Here is a 19835-nt window from a genome sequence, read left to right as displayed (position 1 = left end):
AACACCCCCGAGAAACTTTAACCACGTTCTATTTTGTTTAGCAATTTCTTGAGACTAACACGGTTTCAAAAAAAAACACTTTAGAAAATGTATAAATAAAACATATCAAATCTAAGATGTGTTTCTCTATTCATTAACAGAGCGCACAGGACACATAACTGTTATAAAAACGACGTTTTCAGAGGGACATTTGAAGGAAAGGACTTACGTAGCGGTTGGCATGCTGGGACTTTTTGTAGTTTTATAAAAAAAAGAATTGCCAACTTGCAACGGATTAATTAGAATTTGAATGATTTTCAGATGGATAGTGAGGTTGTCTTCAGTGTCTAGTGTTGGTTGTATTTCGATCTTTCTGCAAATGTAGCAATGTTGAATATATTTGTTTTCAGTTACACATTTGTGGAACAGTAGAGGTCGCCAAAGCTTGCTGCCTTGATTAAAACATATTTTCCGGTATTTTGTGTAGCCTATTTATATTTATTTACCTCAAATACATTCAAACTCGTGATTAAGTGCGACCCTGGAGGTTTAAATATGAAAATAAAAGCTATTGCTCATTCGAACCGCATATTATTCTGAAAATCAAATCAGACATTCGCTTTTCCCCCAGCTTGTCAGTGGTCCTCCTGTCAAGTTTTCATATATCAGCCAATTCATACGTTTCCCCCGTTTTTTGCTCATTTCAAATCGTTTATGCCGTGATATATTTATTGAACGGGATCCCACTTTCTTTTTCTTTCTTTCTTTCTTTCTTTCTTTCTTTCTTTCTTTCTTTCTTTCTTTCTTTCTTTCTTTCTTTCTTTCTTTCTTTCTTTCTTTCTTTCTTTCTTTCTTTCTTTCTTTCTTTCTTTCTTTCTTTTCAGAATACACTGCTACTTCTAACAAAAAATAGTAATATACTGCAAGTGAGGGAAGAACTAAGATGCTGTTTATTTAGTAAATAAAATAAACTTGTTGTAAATTAACTTTGTTTTTAATTCTGCATAGCCTCTCTTGATGCGAGTAAATAGGTGCCACGTTTTGTTAGTAAAGTTTTTTATTACCTAATAAGGGGATGACGGATATGCGTTCAGCTTGGATTAGAATATATTTAGCGATATCTGGGAAACTATATTTGTATTTAAATGCCTCCAGTACCGTCAAACTAAGATTGTTTGTTGTTGGTTGTTTCAATGTAAACATTAAAAGCTATCGCTGATTGCATATTACTCTGAAAGGTGAAACCCTACATCCGCTTTACCTCTGGCTTGTCAACCGCTGGCTTAATGTACCTCCCTGTCAACTGGCTGGCTTGTTGGTCCAAAGTTGGCCACATTTCTCCGTTTCTAAGCAGCAAGGGAGAACCGATGACTCTTTTGCAAGTTAATTAGGAAGTTTGTCAAGTATTAACGAGCGTAAAGTCTCCCAAGTTTGTCGCCATGAGGAGCAGGAGCAACTCGGGCGTGAAACTGGACAACTATGCCCGGATCGTGCAGCAAACTATCCTGCAGCACCAAGTGAGTGTTGGAAACGTTGTAACATCGCAGTAATAAACTTCTGCCACCTTTCAATGCCTCCTCACAAAAGGGAAGCCAAGTCTTGTTGCGCAATCATTTTGTGCTCTTAGTGTTGACCTAAATAACACTGTTTGCGCCTTTTTCCAATCCTAAAGTCAGGCTGCATACGTTTTCTGTTTTCAGTCAGTACAATTGAGAAAGAACCCCAGGTTTGCATTTGAGGAGGCTGTCACTCTCGCAGCCTGTGATCAAGTGAACCCTCGCTATAACGCGCATCACCTTTCACGGCATCGCTATTTTAGTGTGTTGCATCGCGTGTTGTGTTCTCCCCGCTTCAGTCCACATTGATCATTACAAAAGTATTTGACAGTAAATGTATTAGGCAGCACGGCGGCGCAGTGGTTAGCGCTTGTGCGGCACAGTTCATGTCATGGGAACCTGTCGTGGGTTCAAATCCAGCTCCAGACTTCCTGTGCGGAGTTTGTATGTTCTCCCCGTGCTTGCGTGGGTTTCCTCTGGGCACTCCGGTTTCCTCCCACGTTCCAAAAACATGCATTTCAGGTGAATTGGCCGGTCCAAATTGTCCCTAGGTGTGAATGAGCGAATGAGTTGTCTGTCCCTGTGTGCCCTGCGATTGGCTGGCAACCAGTTCAGGGTGTCCCCTGCCCACTGCCCGGAGATGGCTGGGATGGGCTCCAGCCCCCCCGCGACCCTGATGAGGATAAGCGGTACGGCTGATGAGATGAGATGATGAGAGTAAATGTATTAATTGTTAAAAAAAAGTTTACTGTAATCCCTCGTTATTTGACGCTTCGTACTTTGCCTCCTCTGTGCAAATATTCCACATCCATTTTCCTCGACCACATATTGCTACGAGCAGGGGACGGCAGAACACATTTTTGTTGGGCATGATGGCTCATTTTTGTTGCTCTGTCCACCACAAACAAACTGCACTTGTGCGGCCACTGTCCATTATCTCTGATCGCATGTTGTTGCAAGCGGGGACCAGCAGAACGCTCGTTTGTGAGGCCCGACAGCTCTTTTTTGCTGTTGTTTCTGCCAAAAAAGAACTGCACTCGTCAAGTCGTGACTCATTGTCCCCTATCCCATATTGCTGGCAACGAGGACCGGCAATAGGGAATTTTGTTGGTAGGCGTGTCGTTATGTCCTGCCTGAAATGAAATGCACTGTTCTGGCTAGTGGCCACAATCCATTCTCCCTGGTCAACTATTGCTGAGAGCAGGAGTAAGTTGGGAGGTTTTTCTTGCTGAAGCGATCCATCATCCCCAATTGCATATTGTTGTAACAGGGAATGGCAGAGCGTACTTTTGTCAGGCCTGGCGGCTATTATTGCTGTTACTGTATTAACACCTAAAACACACTGCATTTGTGTGGCCCCGATCCATTATCTCCAATCCCGTATTGCTGCAAGCCCTTGTGGCTTGCCTGAAATGAAAGGTACAGTTGTGACTATGATCTATTATCCCTGGTTGAGTATTGCTGAGAGCAGGGGATGGCTCAGCATTTTTTGGGGCGGGTTCCGGCTGCAGAAGTGTGCCATTGTGGTCCTCCTAAAATGAACTGCACTTTTTTGCCTGCGATCAGTTATTCCCTGTCGACTTTTGCCAGAGCAGGGACCGAGAGAGAAAATTTGTCATGTGTGGCGACTCTTTTTTTTTCTTACTCCTAAAACGTACAGCACCAGTGCTCCATTATTCCTGGTCACTGTTTACACGAGCTGTGGCTAGTAGAGTCCAATATATTTACATATACCGCGGGGGGTTCTGGTCCCTGTTAACCGTGATTCTGCCGTCCACAGAACCCGGTCACAGGCCTTTTGCCCGGAAGCAGCGAGCAGCCCGACGCTTGGGTCCGGGACAACGTTTACAGCATCGTGTCCGTGTGGGCGCTGAGCCTAGCTTATAGGAAGAACGCAGACAGGGACGAAGACAAGGCAAAAGCCTATGAACTTGAGCAGGTAAAGGGAAGTGAGAAATCGGAAATAGCTACTTCCTGTACTCCTATAACCCAATATTTTGAGTTTTTTTTTTTTATAGATTTTGTTACATTTTTATAACTGAATCTTCTTAAGCTGCTAATAATAGAACACCGTTTTGGGGGGGTTATCAGAATAATGAGCCAATTTTTGGGAGTGTTTTTTGTAAATTTTCAGTTTTTTACGACCTATTTTCATAGGCTGCTAAAAACAAAACGCCATTTAGGGATATAAAAAAATGACTCACTTTTTTTGAGGATTTATTTCTTTACTCCCCATTTTTTAAGTTGCTAAAACGATAACACCATTTTGAGGGTATACCAAAAAGGACCCGATTTTTGGCGGTGTTTTTTTTTTAAATTTATTTATTTATTTATTTTTACTTTTTTAAGACACAATTTTTGGAAGGTTATTTTTTTGGGGGTAAATTTTGTGTTTTGTACAACCCAAAACACAATTTCTGGGGTACAAAAAGAATGACCCAGTTACACATTTTCTGGGATCGTATATAACAGACCCAATATTTGGGGGTTAAAAGTAAAATTACTTCGCACTGTTATTATTATTATTATTTTTACTGATTTATGTATTTGTTTTTATACCAGCAAAACAATTTTGGAGGTTTGTGTAAGCCAGTGTTTTTCAACCTTTTTTTGAGCCAGGGCATGTTTTTCACATTGGAAAAATGTTGTGCCACACCACTAACCAAAAATGTTATAAAATGACACAGAACAGTATTTTTAATTACAATGCAATTTATAATATCCCCAGTTTTTACAGCACAGACACTAGACAATTACAAAATATTTGCAGAAACTGATTCATTAATGTTTTATAAAATTCTAAATTTATAACAGTGACATTGGATAATTTCTCACGGCACACCTGACAATCTCTCACGGCAAACTAGTGTGCCGTGGCACAGTGGTTGAAAATCACTGGTGTAAGCCCAGGAAGGGTTATTTTGACCTAGCTGACAAGTGAATCAATACTGTTCATTCTTATCACCCAAATTGAGGTCATTTTTTCTATGACACATTTTTTAGGCTGCTAAAAGCAAAACACAGTTTCGAGGGGTTATCAAAAAATTGATCACATTTTTGGAGATCTGTTTTTAATATTATTTATTTACTACCCATTGTTTTGCCTGCTAAACACGACACAATTTTGGAAGATGTACAAAAAAGACCCAATTTGTTTTTGTTTGATTTCATTTTTTTAATAATGTTTTTGGCAGTTTCTTTTAAACAAAACATTTTTTTAGGTTGTATCCAAAAAAATGACCCATTTTTAAAGTTTTTGTTTGTTTGTTTATCCATCATTTTTGTTTTTATGTTTTTTTTACATTCCATTTTTTTTAGGCTGCTAACTACGAAACACGATTTTGGGTGGTTAATTAAAAAAACGTCCCAATTTTGTAAATTTTTGTTTGTTTGTTTAGTTACCTTTCTTTGTTTTTGTTGTTGTTTGTTTATTTGTCTTTTTATTTGTCTTTTTTTTTCATTACATTTTTAGGCTGCTTACAGCTACACACAATTTGAGGTAGGTTTAAAAAAATCACCCGATTTTTTTTAGTTTTTGTTTTGTTAATTATTCTTTTTTTTTTCCTTCCTTTTTTTAACATTACATTTTTTAGGCTGCTAAAAAAAACCCACCATTTTGCGCTCTCAAACAATGACCACAATTTTGGATTTTTTTTTTTGTAACGGCACAATTTTTTAGGGGGCCGCTAAAAACAAAACGTTTTTTTAATCAGAAATGAACCCGATCGTTAAAGGTTTTTTTGTTTTGTTTATTTTTTTATTAATTTTTCAATGACCTAATTTTTGGGGGCTGCTAAAAATCTTCCCAAATGGTGTTTTGATATCAAAAGATAATCCAAATTTGTAGGTTTATTTATTTATTTATTTTTTTATAAATTATTTTTTTGCAGAGCGTTGTCAAACTAATGAGGGGAGTCCTGCAGTGCATCATGCGACAGGTAGGTGTCGGCGGCACCCTCGGCGCATCCCGGATTGCTTAGCTGACCTTGCCTCCGTGCAGCTGGACAAGGTAGAGCGTTTCAAGTACAGCCGCAGCACGTCCGACTCGCTGCACGCCAAATACAACACCAGGACCTGCGCTCCCGTTGTCGGAGACGACCAGTGGGGACACCTCCAAGTGGACGCCACTTCGCTCTTCCTGCTATTCCTAGCTCAGATGACGGCGTCCGGTAAGCTTTTTTTTTTTACTTCCTTCACTGTCTTCAGTGGTTATAAACATCAGATGTCCAGTAATGGGGCCTCCAAACTATGGCTTGGGGTCTTTTTCCAGCCAACCAGCCAGCCATATTTCAGTGGCCTCTCACAAACACTCAAAACACATGTGTCAAACTCATGGCTTGCATGCCAAATATAGCCCGCCATATTATTTCCCGTGGCCTCATGAACATGCTGAGGGAAGCACAAGTTTTACATATGTCCACTGGATGTCACCAAAGCCAAATTCACGCTTAAATTTAGCAACATTTTCTGCCAGTGTATATACTTACACATTACAGTTCCTGAAAATGTAGTAGTGACATCAGGAAATCCAAGCCACCTGGTTCTGCTCATGTGTCAAACTCATAGTCAGCAGGGCGTAACCCACATCATTTTATCAGTTTATATGGCCTGCAAGAAAATGCTGAGAAAAGCACAGAGAAAAATGTGTTGCATCACGTCAAAGTCAAGTCATGTTTATTTGTGACGCCCTTAATCACAAGTAGTCTCAAAGGGCTGCACAGACCACAGATTATTGCAAACCACAGACTATTATTACACCATCCCCTGATCTGAAACCTACATGAGGGCAAGGAAAAACTCAAAAACCTCAGCTTGAGGAAAATGAAGAAACCTTGAGCAATAGAATAGAAGTGTGTTTTAAGCCTAGATTTAAATAGTTCCACTTAGGTTGCAGATCGAATCTCAGGGGTAAGAGCATTCCACAATATCCACGCCAAACATTGACTTGCTGTTCTATTTATGTCCACTGTATGTCACTAAAGCCAGACGCCACTCGCAATGAACCCACTGTTGAAGAGGTACGATCGGGCCTGAAAAATCTAACCCAACCGGTATATAAGTGCAAACCCGGCCAAACCCGACCGATTAACCTGATTTGAGGCAACAAGCCGATAGTAAGCCTGAAATAACCCAAAGCTTTTTAAAAAATGTTTTTCACGGTTTATTAAACATACACATACACATTACCATAGAAAATCTTAGAATGTTGCCGAAACAGTACACCAAAACTGTACAACAAACCAGAATAACCCGAAGCTTTATTTGGTGCTCTGCGTACTTCGGCGCCGTATTGTACGCAACTTGGGGTTTACTTGGGGCCGAGTCCCTCAAATCAAGTGTGCACTGAGAAGTGCAGCACCGAAATAAACACTCCGGCACCAAAGTGTGCATTTCGGGGAAGTGCAGCGAAATGAAAATGAACAAAATTGCGTTGCTTCGTCTGCTACAAGCCACGTGAACTCCTCTTTCCACGATGCTTTTAATGTACGTTTACGGTTTGTAGCATCATAAATTTTGTTAGCTTCTTTTGAATCTTTCTTCTGGGGCTGAGGTTTTGGCTTGATTCCTAACCACTTATCAATTTTTTTGTGTTCTTTGTGCGTCTACTTTGGAAAATGTTATAACGCTCGGGAAAGTCCGGAAGCACGAAATTATTCGATGCAGGCTTCTGATTGGCTTCCGAGTATGCAAATTACCAAACAAACTGAAATTGAAATTCTGAAATTTCCAAGCTGAACAAAGATTTTGAAATCGGAATAAAGCAAAAGTTTGATTTAAAAAATAAATGTAAAAAAATTCAAACGAATTTTTTAATCTAGTTGTTAAATTTGCTGACGACACTACTGTTTCTGGTTACATTATGAACAATGATGAGAGCGCATACAGACGGCAGGTGGATAACATCGTGGAATGGTGCAATGGAAATGATTTGATATCGAATTTGGACAAAACCAAAGAAATGATTATTGACTTTCGGACGAAAAACAAAAAACAGAAGGAATTTTTACTTATCAATGGTAAAAGAGTCAAGCAGGTGGAACATTTCAAACTTCTCGGGACTTTTATTTCAAAAGATCTAAGCTGGGCACTGAACTCGGAGAAAATTCTAAAGAAGGCACACCAAAGAACTTTCTTCCTAAGGAAGTTGAACTCCTACGATGTTCATCAGGAAATCCTAGTTAATTTTTATCGTGTGATTATTGAAAGTGTTTTAGCAAATTCGATTATTGTTTGGTTTGGTCGAATCACAAAGAAAGATCTGTCGAAGTTCAATTCTGTAATCCGCACAGCGGAAAAGATTGAGGGCACCGGTTTGCCATCCCTGGAATCTATATATAATGATAGAGTTTTAAAACGTACCTCAAATATTCTTAAGGATGAGAGTCATCCTGGTAATGATCATTTTCATCTATTACGGAGCGGTAGACGCTTGAAGTCATTCAGGGGTACTAAAAGGTTTACAAACAGTTTTTACCCAAGTGCTGTCCGAATCTTTAATAATTGTAAATTGTAATTTCTGTTTTTCGTTTTTTGTTTTATATTCTGAATGTTGAATGTTGTTAAATTTTTAAATTCTTACTTGAGCCGAGACAATTTCCAATGATTTTTATGTGAAGACTACTGGTTGAATAAACTATAAACTACTAAACTTTTTTTTTTTCCTTTGAAAAAGTTGTCGGCCACCCGGGCGTAGACGTTTTGTAAGTTGTACGCCCGACGTAAAAGATGCACGCCCCGGGCGTCCGGGCAGACGTTATTTCAGACACTGGTATAACACACACCCAAACTGTGAATGTTTTTTTCAGGTAAAAAAAAAAAAACAATAAACACGGTTATCAATCGTTTCTGAATATGTGCTAGGTCTACATATCGTTTACACCCAGGACGAAGTGGACGTCGTGCAGAATCTCATGTTCTACATCGAAGCGGCTTACAAAGTGGCTGTAAGTAGCATATTTTCTTTGTTTTTATTTTTGCTTTTCTTTTTCCTGTGTATTAAACTTTCAAGCGGCTCGCAGGATTACGGCATGTGGGAACGAGGGGATAAAACCAACCAGGGCATCACCGAGATCAACGCCAGCTCCATCGGCACGGCCAAGGTAGGTCACTGGAGGGCGCCTACCCGCCTGGCGGTGTCCGGTCGCTCCGGTGACCTTTGCAAAAGTCCTCAAAGGACCTCTGTTCTAGGGTGCGACAGGCGCTAAAAAGAATTCTCTCTGCAGTAAATAAATACACGAATACATCAAATGACCTGTTCTCATCAAGGCATTCGGAATTCGGAGTATTATAACGTTACACTGACGTAGCGAATCGTAAAAACGGAGCAGCCACTCGAAGTTAGCTTGTGGCGGCAAGAGGGATCAGGTTCCGCCGTCCAAGAATTGCTTCCTGAAATAACACACACACACATGCATGAGGCTAAATTAAGATACCGGGGAATCAGGCTTCACCAGAAGTACAGAACTGTGTCGGAAAATTAGAGTATTGTGATAAAAATCTTCTGTAGTTCAATTTTGATAAAATTATTCACTGTGCATTTATTACAAATCAACTGATATATTAGAAGCCTTATTTTAATATGGCTGATTATGGCCTAGTCTATGAGTGTACTTTTCCATTACCTTTTGAATTTTCAGTACTCATTAATACTTTTTCTTCCTTACCCGTTCTCTTCAGTAGTCTTTAATACCTTTCAGTACTTTTTTGTTTTTATTAGGTATTTTTATATGCCTTTTTGTACTTTTTATATTATTTAAAATGTATTGTTGTAGTTTTTCACACTTTGCAGTACTTTTCAGTGCTTGTCTTTTTTTTTAAATTATTTTCGGCACTTTCTATTTTCGGCATTTTTTGGTATTTTCACACTTTTGAGTACTTGTACATACTTTTCATTACTTTCCATTACCTTACTGTAGTTTTCAGTACTTTTTGGGAGTTTTCAGTACTTTATGATACGTTTCAGTTAATTTTTAAAATTTGAGGTGCTTTAAAAAAATCACACATTTCATTTTGTATTTTTTAAGTATTTCTTTTTTTCCTTTTCAGTTCTTTTCAGTACTTGGTAGTACTTTTCAGTTCTGTTTTTCATATTCAGCGCTATTTTTAATCACTTTTTTTGAAAAACTTACACTTTTCAGCAATTAATTTGTAGTGTTTTGTACTTTTCAGTGCTTTTTCATACTTTTCATTACTTTTTCATATTTTACAGTACTTTTTTATACTTTTTAGTACTTTTGTGTATGCCCAAACTTTTCAGCAATTACCATGTTTTTCAGTACTTAATTACTTCTTGTACTTTTCATTGGTATCTTTTGTATTTTTTGGTACTTTACAATACATTTCAGCGTTTTGTCTTCCCTTCTGTATTTTTTTTTATACGTTCCAGTTCTTTTTATACTTTTCATTAGGGCTGCAACAGCCAATCGATGAAATTGATTATTAAAAGTACTGACAACTAATTGGATATTTGATTCGTTGTATTAGGTGATTCATAAACCACTAAGTACGTTAAATCAATGCAAATAAGAGTGCAAACTTTTCCTTTGGGACTCTGAAAAATGTAGTATCACTTTGGTCCGGCAGAGAGCTCTAAGACCAATTTTATATAAAAAAAGTTATCTTACATTTTTTTAATCCTTTTTTTGTTGAACATTGCATTATTTCAAAAAAATTGGCATGAAGGTTTTAAGTCAACCATTTTCAAAGGAACAGAAAGTGCTGCAGAAGTACAGAGAAAATTTGTTATATATTTAATTTTCCTATTGAGAAGATTTATCATATTCAAAGATTTAACAACAAAATGAATGTTGACAATATTTTGAAAAGTACCTTTACATTTTTGAAACATTTTTTAGTGGATAAAAAAATTTGCCAGACATGAAATGAAATGTATTGCTCTTTCTTTTTTCTTCTGTATAATAAGTCCAAACATGATCTTTGGATAAGGTAGTCAGAAAATATTTATATAATATACATATTTACAAGTGTATAGCATATTTTTGTATGTCTTTTTGTTTTTTTTTAAGTTAGCTAACAAAAATTTTGATTTTTTTTTTTAATAGAATATTCTGTTGTTTCATGCACTATTTTTCTGTATTTCCAAAAGTTAACTTTTGAATAAAAGAGGAAATTAAAAATACCTTTAAGAAATCCGATTCATCAATTAATCGAAAAAAATATCGACACATTTAGCGATTATGGAAATTATCGTTAATTGTAGCCCTGCTTTTCAGTATCATTATATAATTTCACACATTTCATGAATTTTCTGTACTTTTTATTTTCTTTTGTACGATTCAGTACTTTTGAGGATATTTTAGTACTTTTTCCTGCTTTTCAGTTTGTGACCTTTCCAATAGCCCCCGAATGACCTCTGTCCTATGGAGTGACATAACTCAGGAAATAAATACACAGATGAAAAATTACCTGTTGTTGTCGAGGTATTAAGAATTCTAGGTGTTAGACGTAACATTTCGTTGACAACAAGACGACATAAAAAAGGAGAGATCAGGTTCCGTCCAAGAAATGCTTTCTGAAATAACACTCACACATGCATGAGGCTAAATTAAGGTACCAGGAATCAGGCTTCACAGCGGAATGTAATTATCAGCGCAGCTTTTACGAGCTAGGGCCTTAGTGGGAACTTCAAAACACCAGAGTAACGTGGGGATAATAGAAACAATGCTTTTATATGAAGCCCTTGGCAGATTATTGCAGTACTTTCCATTACTTCTTGTACTTTTCAGTCCTTTTTTATAGTTTTCAGTACTTCTCAATACGTTTTAATATTTTCCATAATTTCTTTCTAATTGTATGTACTTTTTTAAACTTTTTCTTCCTTCTCAACTTTTTTCATTACCTATTAGTACTTTATTTACTTTTCAGGACATAACGTATATTCACATGGAAATATAGCAGCCTAAAGAAAAAATATGTTCAGCACATCCTTAGAAAATGAGAATATTGTGCAACTAAAAATGTCATTAATTCTGGATTCATTAGAAATCAACTGAAATATTGCAACTGTTGTATTATTTTGATATTGTTGATTATGGCTTAGAGAATATTGATATACCTTTTCATGATATTTCAAGATTTTTGAATAGGAAATTAGAGGTTTTTTTTAGCAGCAACTTTAAAAGAATAAAAAACTTGCTAAATTTCAGTTGGTTTGTAATAAATCCAGAAGGTATGAAAATAAGGGCAAGGCAAGGCAAGTTTATTTGTATAGCACAATTCATACACAAGGCAATTCAAAGTGCTTTACAGAAATGGCAGACAGGTTAAAAACACACAATAAAAGACATTGAAAATTTAAAATGGGGTTTTTTAAATGCATTAAAACCATAGTTAAAGCATAATAAAATCAATGAATTAAAATAAGGTAAAAGTGAAGAGTGCAGATAGAACCCTTTCAGGTGTATGCACAGTTGAACAGAGCTGTTTTCAGCCTGGACTTAAACACTGTCTGAGTAGACGCCTGTCTTACTTTATCAGGAAGACTATTCCAGAGTTAAGCTGCATGGAACTGAAATGCAGCTTCAGCCTGTTTAGTCCTGGCTCTGGGCACCAGCAGAAGGCCTGCCCCTGAGGTTCTCAGGGTCCGAGATGGTTCATATGGGACCAACATGTCACAGATGTACTTTGGTGCTAGACCATGAAGAGACTTATACACCAGCAGAGCTGTTTTAAAGTCTATTCTCTGAGCGACAGGAAGCCAGTGCAGAGACCTGAGCACAGAACTAATATGGTCGTACTTCCTGGTTCTAGTCAGGACCCGAGCAGCAGCGTTCTGGATGTTCTGCAGCTGTCTTACAGCTCATTTAGAAAGTCCAGTCAGAAGGCCGTTACAGTAGTCTAACCTACTAGAGATAAATGCATGGATAAGTTTCTCTAAGTCTGGTTTAGACAGTAAACCTTTAAATAAAAAACTTTATGTGCTAAATCCAAACAATTTGGGTAGAGGATGTCAACCACTTGACAGATTTCATATGATTCCAGGCTGCTCTGGAGGCTTTGGATGAGCTCAACCTCTTTGGAGCCAAAGGCGGACCTGGGTCGGTGGTCCACGCCCTCGCCGATGACATCCAGCACTGCCAGGTAACGTTCACTTGCTTCAGTCAGGCTCCCTCAAGAACAGAGTTGTCCAAAGTTCTGAGGGCAGCATACCAAAGAAAAACGTGTATTAAGATCCAGTTCTTCAAATGTCTTAAGACTATCTGGCCCCAATCTTTTGAGTTGTTCCAAAAAAAAGAACAACTGTTGGTGGTTATTTCAAAAGAAACAGTAATGCCTCAGTACTTTGCGGCCTCAATGCAAGTAGAAAAATATTGTGCGATCTATTACCAAATCAAATATTGCTGCAAGCAGTGGCCAGCACAGTGCATTTTTGTGTGGCCTGGCAGCGCTTTTTTGCAATTCTGTCCACCAAAAAGTTGCGCTTGTGGGGTCACGATCTATTAACCCCAATCCCATATTCCAGCGAGTGGACCAATTAGAAATCGGCTTTGTCAGGAGGCGTGCTGTTTTGGCCAGCCTCAAATAAAATACACAGTTGTTTGTACATTGATATACTATACCCGGCTGACTATCGCTTCTACTGCTGTTGCAGGGGCTGACAGAGCGCATGTCAAAAATGGAGGGTGGGGCTACCTTGCAGATTTTCGTATATTCCAATGTGATTTTGTCCCCATTACCAATGATAAATGGGGGTTTACAGTAGAAACATTTAATTCTCAAGCAAAAGAGCCCGTCCATTATCTGAACCGCTTATCCTCGGTAGGGTCGCGGGGGTGCTGAAGCCTATCCCAGCTATCTTCCGGCAGTAGACAGGGGACACCGTGAACTGGTTGCCAGGATACACAGAGACAGACAACTCACTCGCTCATTCACACCTCGGGACAATGCATGTTTTTGGGAATGTGGGTGGAAACAGGAGTGCCCGGAGGGAACCCGTGCAGGCACGGGGAGAACCTGTAAACTCCACACGGGGAGGCTGCGGTAGCCTAACTTGAACCCTTAAGTCTGCGCGCTAACCACCCAGCTGCCGTGCCGCCCTCAAAAAGACCCAATATTTTGCCAACGCTTATGAACAGAATGACCTAGACCTAAAATGCTGTATTTTGGTTTTACAATATTACATCATTAAATTACACCTTAAAATACTTTTTTAGGATAATTAAGTGCATGCTGCCATCTGCTGAAAAATGTTTGGGGAGCCACATATGGCCCTCAGATAGACGAGACAACTACCTAATCACCATGAGAATCAGTTTTTCAAACAACACTTGTTGTTAAGTTTTAAAACCTGGTTATTTTTTTTCTTCCCAAACAGTCCATCCTGACCTCAATGCTCCCCAGAGCATCAGTCTCCAAAGAGGTGGACGCCGGAGTCTTGGCCATTATCTCCTATCCTGCCTTCGCTGTGGAAGACCTAAGCATAGTCAACATGACCAAGGAGGAAATCATCTCCAAGCTGCAGGTGCTCATCAATGTTGCTGGTTCAATGGCAAAAAAAACAAAACCTCAAAGACCCTCCCTCTGTGTGTCCAGGGTCGCTACGGCTGCTGTAGGTTTCTCCGAGACGGACACAAAACTCCAAAAGAGGTGATTGAAATCAAAAGAAATACGATCCAGCCAGGTTGAGGTGCTTATCCCTTTATTTTTTGCCCTCAGGATCCCAACCGTCTTTATTACGAGTCCGCTGAGCTCAAGCTTTTTGAGAACATTGAGTGCGAGTGGCCTCTCTTCTGGACTTATCTCATCCTGGATGGAATTTTCATCAATAGCCCTGAGCAGGTACAGAATAATTTCTCTAAAGTTTCCTTTTTGTCCTGGCTCACCCCCTTAGTATACAAGGTTGTGCCAGCCATTTTGAAGAAACACTATTTAAACTTGTGACTCATGTCCTGTAGCTCATTTCTGGTCAGAATATTCTGTTTTAATAAAACTTAGAAGAAAGCTGCAGCGCTTAATTTACCATTTCTAAACAAAAACATGGAGTAAGAAAAAAATCCTTCCTTCTCCATCCTCCAGGTACAAGAGTACCAAGACGCTCTTGAGGGCATCTTGATCAAGCGTAAGGACGGAATACGACTCCTGCCGGAGCTCTACAGCGTCCCGCCAGACAAGGTTCGATTGGTTTTGATGCATCAGATGGACATCTCACTTAAATTCTTTGGTCGGTGGCAAACAGGTGGAGGAAGAGTACGACAATCCTCACTCAGTGGAGAGGATTCCCATGGGGAAGTGTCCCCTCAAATGGGGACAGTCCCTCTACGTCTTGGGAAAACTTCTGTCCGAAGTCAGCATTTTTTTTCAAAGCTCCCTCAAATAAAGTCCCACTCATTGAATCTCCTCCTTCCAGGGTTTTCTCGCTCCTGGAGAGATCGACCCCCTTAATCGGCGCTTCTCCACAATCCCCAAGCCCGACGTTGTGGTGCAAGGTGAGTGCTTGGGTTGGTGGTATACAAACTATTGCCCGGGGGCCATTTGTAACCAAACAATGACTATTTGTGGACCACGACCTTTGACAAAAATATGCGACAATAATTCTGTTGAGTGTTTTGAAACACTCCAATTTTATTTTATACAAATAAATAGATAACATAATATGTAGACGTGCACCAAAATTTTGTCCGATAATTCAAATGTTTCTTTTATAAGTCTATCATATGAATGAGAAAATATGAAAAAATAATATAATAAATTATTGATTATTTTGTCAGTAAATAGACACCCAAAATAAGGAGAGAAGACATCAATGAATTTTTAGCTTGCAAAAAGAACTGTTGAGGACCATACATAATTCTCAAGATGTAAATATCCTACCCTTTCCTCTCTCTTTTTCTTAAAATCTCCTAGGTTACAAAAAGCAGATCAACCCTATAAGTGTGTGGAAATCCAAGAACAGCTACAGTATTGCCGTTCGGTGACAATGGTGTAAACAGTGATTGCAAATACAACAACCCTAGCATTACAAGCAGATAATAAGCACACTTATTGCAAATGTTCATATTGGTCAAAACAAACCCAAAGGATTTGTAAATCAAAGGAATAGGATTAGCAAACAGTGACAATCATGCATACAGTGATCGCAAATAGAACAACCCTGGCCTTACAATGATACTTAACGCAAGCATGTAATAGTCTAGATAAACCAACAGTAGCAATATAAGCAATATTCTTTGCAAGTGTTTAGTAAGAAAACATTGGTCTAGTGTACCACATTTACAGGCTCCCTCTAGTGGGGTACAAAATAATTGCTCTTCAAATCCTTTTGTAGTATTTCGTTCCAAGCACCTTCCCTGTGCCGGCAGTTTCTGTCCTGGCTGAGACGGAGGAGATTAAACAGCTTCTGCTGAATCACGGTATCGAGGTGGAGACGGTAGCCGACATCCATCCCATCCACGTGCAGCCCTCCCGAGTGCTCAGCCACATTTACGCCCGACTCGGTACATCCTGAGAAAACGACCTAGAGGGCGCTCTGTTTCTCATCGGTGCTTCCGCTACTTTCCAGGTCGGAACCCCAGGCTGGGTTTAACTGGACGACCCTACAGGAGGATCGGAGTGCTGGGAACTTCCAAGTTTTACATCATCAGGAACACCATCTTCTCATTCACGCCTCAGGTGAGGGTGAAATAATGCAAAACAAAAATCCTCAAAATATTTCAGAGGTCATCAAAGAATGCTTTAACCATAAGCCTGGGCGATACTGCCAAAAAGTCTTTATTTAATCCGTTAGTCTGGGCAATTACTATACAAATAACATCCGACAAACCCAGGGGTCTGCAACAAGCGGCTCTGGGGCTCTTTGGCCTTTTCCTTAGCGGCTCCCCAAATATATATATATATATATATATATATGTGTGTGTGTGTGTGTTGCCTTATTTTTAAAGGTCATACAAAGCTTCAAATGAAACTCGAAAGTTCCCACACTCAATTTTAACGAAGTCAAAAAAATTAGAAGATAATTTCATGAATCACTCAGCCAATCTTTAGAGCTATTTTTATCCCCTCATTAGGTAGTTTTTCTACCACTCACAAGTTGTACCTGGCCCTGGACAAGACAACGATTGTGTTTTCAATTGAATATGTAAAAACACTGATTCATCGAATTAACTCCATTACTTTCTCAGCCCTCCTTTAACACTAACATTACCACCTTGTTCTGCAGTTTCTGGACCACCAGCAGTTCTATCTGGCCTTGGACAACAAAATGATCGTGGAGATGCTGAGGACGGAAATTTCGTACCTGTCATCCAGATGGCGGATGACGGGAAGACCCACCATCACGTTCCCCATCTCGCATACGATGCTAAGTACGTGCACAGAGGCTCTGGTTTTTGCAAATCAGCATTTCTAAGGTGTCCTCTTGAATGTGTTCCAGCTGAAGACCACAACAACCTGGACCCCGCTGTGCTGGCGACCCTAAAGAAATTGCAGGACGGCTATTACGGCGGAGCAAGGTCAATCCAAGCATCCGCATCCTAACACTGTGCAATCAACAATGTGACGCTTCCTTCCGCGACTTTTACAGGATCCAAACCGGAAAGTTGTCGGAATTCTTGACCACTTCGTGCTTCGCTCACCTCAGCTTCTTGGATGGTAAGATCTTGGGCGGCCGTGCCGACGATGAGCTCGATGGCGGCGAGGGATACGTGCATGAGTTGGGCTGTGACGACGGTAAGCAAACCCAAGAGGGGAAAGAGGACCGTGGGGCCAAGGGTCGCCTTCCATTGGGTTCCTGCTGTTTCCTCCAGCCTTTTTTCTTGGTTACAAATCTTTCATCCTGTTTCTAACACCCTGACCCCCATCACCTCTCTCAGCCTCATGAGGTACTCTTTACCGCTTAGATTTTTCTTCTTGATTTGTTTCTAAAGATTTGCCAGCCAAAATAAACGCAAAATCCCTATGATACATATGAGGGAGTGGTCTACTAAAATTGGAATTGTCTTTATTGTCATTGATAACGACATCGTGAGCATTGTTTACAATAAGATTAGATGTGGCACTCAAGGGTAAACGCATAATAAAGACTTAAAGGAGAAAATAAGATTAAAAAAAAGAATATTAGTGTAGGCAATATTTACAAAGTAGTACTTGTAGACAAGTTTTAAGTGGATCAGAAAATAATGCCATGACATCAGCATTAACATATTTCCAAAATAAAAATCAAGAAATAAAATATGAATACACCTTTTCTATACATAGGCAATATACAGGTTTTCGTTCACAGTCTGTAAGACTGATAGTCTTTTGGATTGAAAAGTATGTAATATATTACTGTAAACATTTTAAAGATATTGAAAGTAATTAAAAATGTAAAAAGGGACTGAAGGGTGTGGAAAAATACTGAAGAGTATTAAAAGTAGAAAAAAGTACTAAAAGGTGTGTAAAAGTAATGAAAAGTATGAAAAAGCAAAATAAAGTATTAAAAGTATGAAAAAATACCAAAAGGTACCAAAAAAACTAAAATTTGGAAAAAAGTACAAAAAGTAATGGAAAATACTAAAAAGTATGGAAAATTACTGAAAGAATTTGAAAATATACAAAAAGTATAGAAAAGTAATAAAAAAACACTAGCGTGTTGAAAAAGAGCTGAAATGTATTGTAAAATACTGAAAAGTATGCAAAAGTACTGAGAAAAAAGTTAAAAAGTACTCAAGGAAACTGAAAAGAAGTAAAATAATACTATAATGGAAATGACTAAAAGTGTGAAAATATACAAAATTGTACTGACAAGTATGAAAAAGTACTTAAAAGTAAAACAAACTACTAAAAACAACAATGTTTGTTAGTCATTTCCCATGAACAACGTAAAATGGCCGCCCTCTTTGATAGATCAAAGGCAATGCTTGATTTAGGTTTATTAGAATCGAATACAGTCTTTAAGTTTGTGTTTGATAATTGTAAAAACCCTTCCTTGGTTAATGGGGACCAGAACTCCTCGTAATATGCAAAAATGTATTAGTAATATATCAAAATAAACTTAAAATAGGCAACATTGTCTGCCAATAGAGAAGGAATATATTTTTGTAGCATATTTGGTCATTTGAAGACTTTTTCACCGCTGTATTTGTTTAAAAAAAGCCAAATTAGCATGGCATTTTGATTACTCATTGTAGATGGTTTACTTAGAGATATATGAACGAAATGTTCACAACACGTTTGAGTGTTTTGCATGGGTGCTCCACAGATTTTGAGCTGCTTTTTGCATGTTTCTTCCCTTTCATCATTCACAAACACTCGCATGATAGCATCAATGAGAAGTTCTCTGGAGGCGCAAAGATGAGTTAATAGTTTAGCACGCTTGCAGGTAGAACAGTAGAATACTGTGCAAAACCCTCAAGATGTAATTGTACAACATCTTCTGAATTTCCTCCCCTAAGCTTTTTTTTTTTTTTAATGAAAATCTTAAATGTTGCAAACGGTGTAATCAAAAAAACAACAAGATTGGGAGACAGTGGAAATGATGTCAACAGTGCACAAGCACTCATTAACCCAAAAGATCCTAAACCTTGCATTACAATCAATCTTCTTTGCAAGTGTTCAATAGTCAAAATAGAGAACAGAAATGTGCAAGCACTAAATAACAGTTAAAATAACCCAACCCAGGAAGTATAAGCAATCTCCTTGGCAAGTGTTCAATAGTCAAAATAGAGAACAACAGTGCACACATGCTAAAAAAAAACAGTAAAAAAAAATAATCCAAGCATTATTAGTAACCTTTTTGGCAAGTGTTCAATAGTCAAAATAGAGAACAACAATGCAGAAGCGCTCATTAATAGAAGAATAAAAGAACCGAACCCTGGCATTATTAGAAATCTTCTTTGCAACTGTTCAATCCCCAAAATGGAGAGCAACAGTGTGCAAGTGCTCAGTAATAGTCAAAATAAGCCAACCCTGGCAATATAAACAATCTTCTTTGCAAATCCGCAATAGTGAAAATAGCAAACAACAGTGCTCAAGCACTCGTTAATGGGTAACATTTAAAAAAAAACATCAGTATAAGCAATCTTGTTAGCAAGTGTTCAATAGTTGTAATACAGAACAACAGTGTGCAAGCAAAGCAAATAACCCTACCAAGGCTTTATAAGCAATTTCATTGTAACGTCTCCTCCCTTCTGCAGAAGCCGATGACCTGGCTCAGTACCTAGACCACCTGTTGGCCCACGCGGCGCCTACGAAGCCCAAATCGCAGGCGGGAGGACTGGGCAAGTTTAAAGCGGCCGCCACCAAGACCAAAGAGATGGTGACCCTGATGAACAAGGCCCAAGGACTCAACGTGCAAGGTTAGCC

At 38.7% G+C, this 19835-nt stretch overlaps 1 protein-coding gene across 3 annotated transcripts in view; it reads left to right on the top strand.

Moving 5' to 3' along the window:
* Positions 1 to 1261: 1261 nt before the first annotated feature.
* Positions 1262 to 19835, top strand: part of phka1a (phosphorylase kinase, alpha 1a (muscle)) — a 34948-nt gene continuing 16374 nt past the window's right edge. For all 3 annotated transcript variants that reach the window (XM_088348241.1, XM_088348242.1, XM_088348239.1), the window contains exons 1-19: positions 1262 to 1496; positions 3316 to 3474; positions 5426 to 5473; positions 5536 to 5704; positions 8397 to 8479; positions 8555 to 8635; positions 12537 to 12635; positions 13870 to 14016; positions 14088 to 14141; positions 14211 to 14333; positions 14571 to 14666; positions 14731 to 14838; positions 14902 to 14980; positions 15854 to 15988; positions 16054 to 16163; positions 16711 to 16855; positions 16924 to 17002; positions 17074 to 17219; positions 19667 to 19828. In XM_088348241.1, coding sequence (XP_088204367.1) covers positions 1419 to 1496; positions 3316 to 3474; positions 5426 to 5473; positions 5536 to 5704; positions 8397 to 8479; positions 8555 to 8635; positions 12537 to 12635; positions 13870 to 14016; positions 14088 to 14141; positions 14211 to 14333; positions 14571 to 14666; positions 14731 to 14838; positions 14902 to 14980; positions 15854 to 15988; positions 16054 to 16163; positions 16711 to 16855; positions 16924 to 17002; positions 17074 to 17219; positions 19667 to 19828 — 2101 coding nt within the window. In that variant the 5' untranslated portion in view covers positions 1262 to 1418. The remainder of the gene's footprint in view (positions 1497 to 3315; positions 3475 to 5425; positions 5474 to 5535; positions 5705 to 8396; positions 8480 to 8554; positions 8636 to 12536; positions 12636 to 13869; positions 14017 to 14087; positions 14142 to 14210; positions 14334 to 14570; positions 14667 to 14730; positions 14839 to 14901; positions 14981 to 15853; positions 15989 to 16053; positions 16164 to 16710; positions 16856 to 16923; positions 17003 to 17073; positions 17220 to 19666; positions 19829 to 19835) is intronic.

This window comes from Urocampus carinirostris, chromosome 11 (genome assembly GCF_059441175.1).
Source record: "Urocampus carinirostris isolate Australia breed hairy pipefish chromosome 11, RoL_Ucar_1.0, whole genome shotgun sequence".
NCBI lineage: Eukaryota > Metazoa > Chordata > Actinopteri > Syngnathiformes > Syngnathidae > Urocampus > Urocampus carinirostris.
Note: the sequence above shows the minus strand (reverse complement) of the source record. Positions and strands in the feature narration are given on the sequence as shown.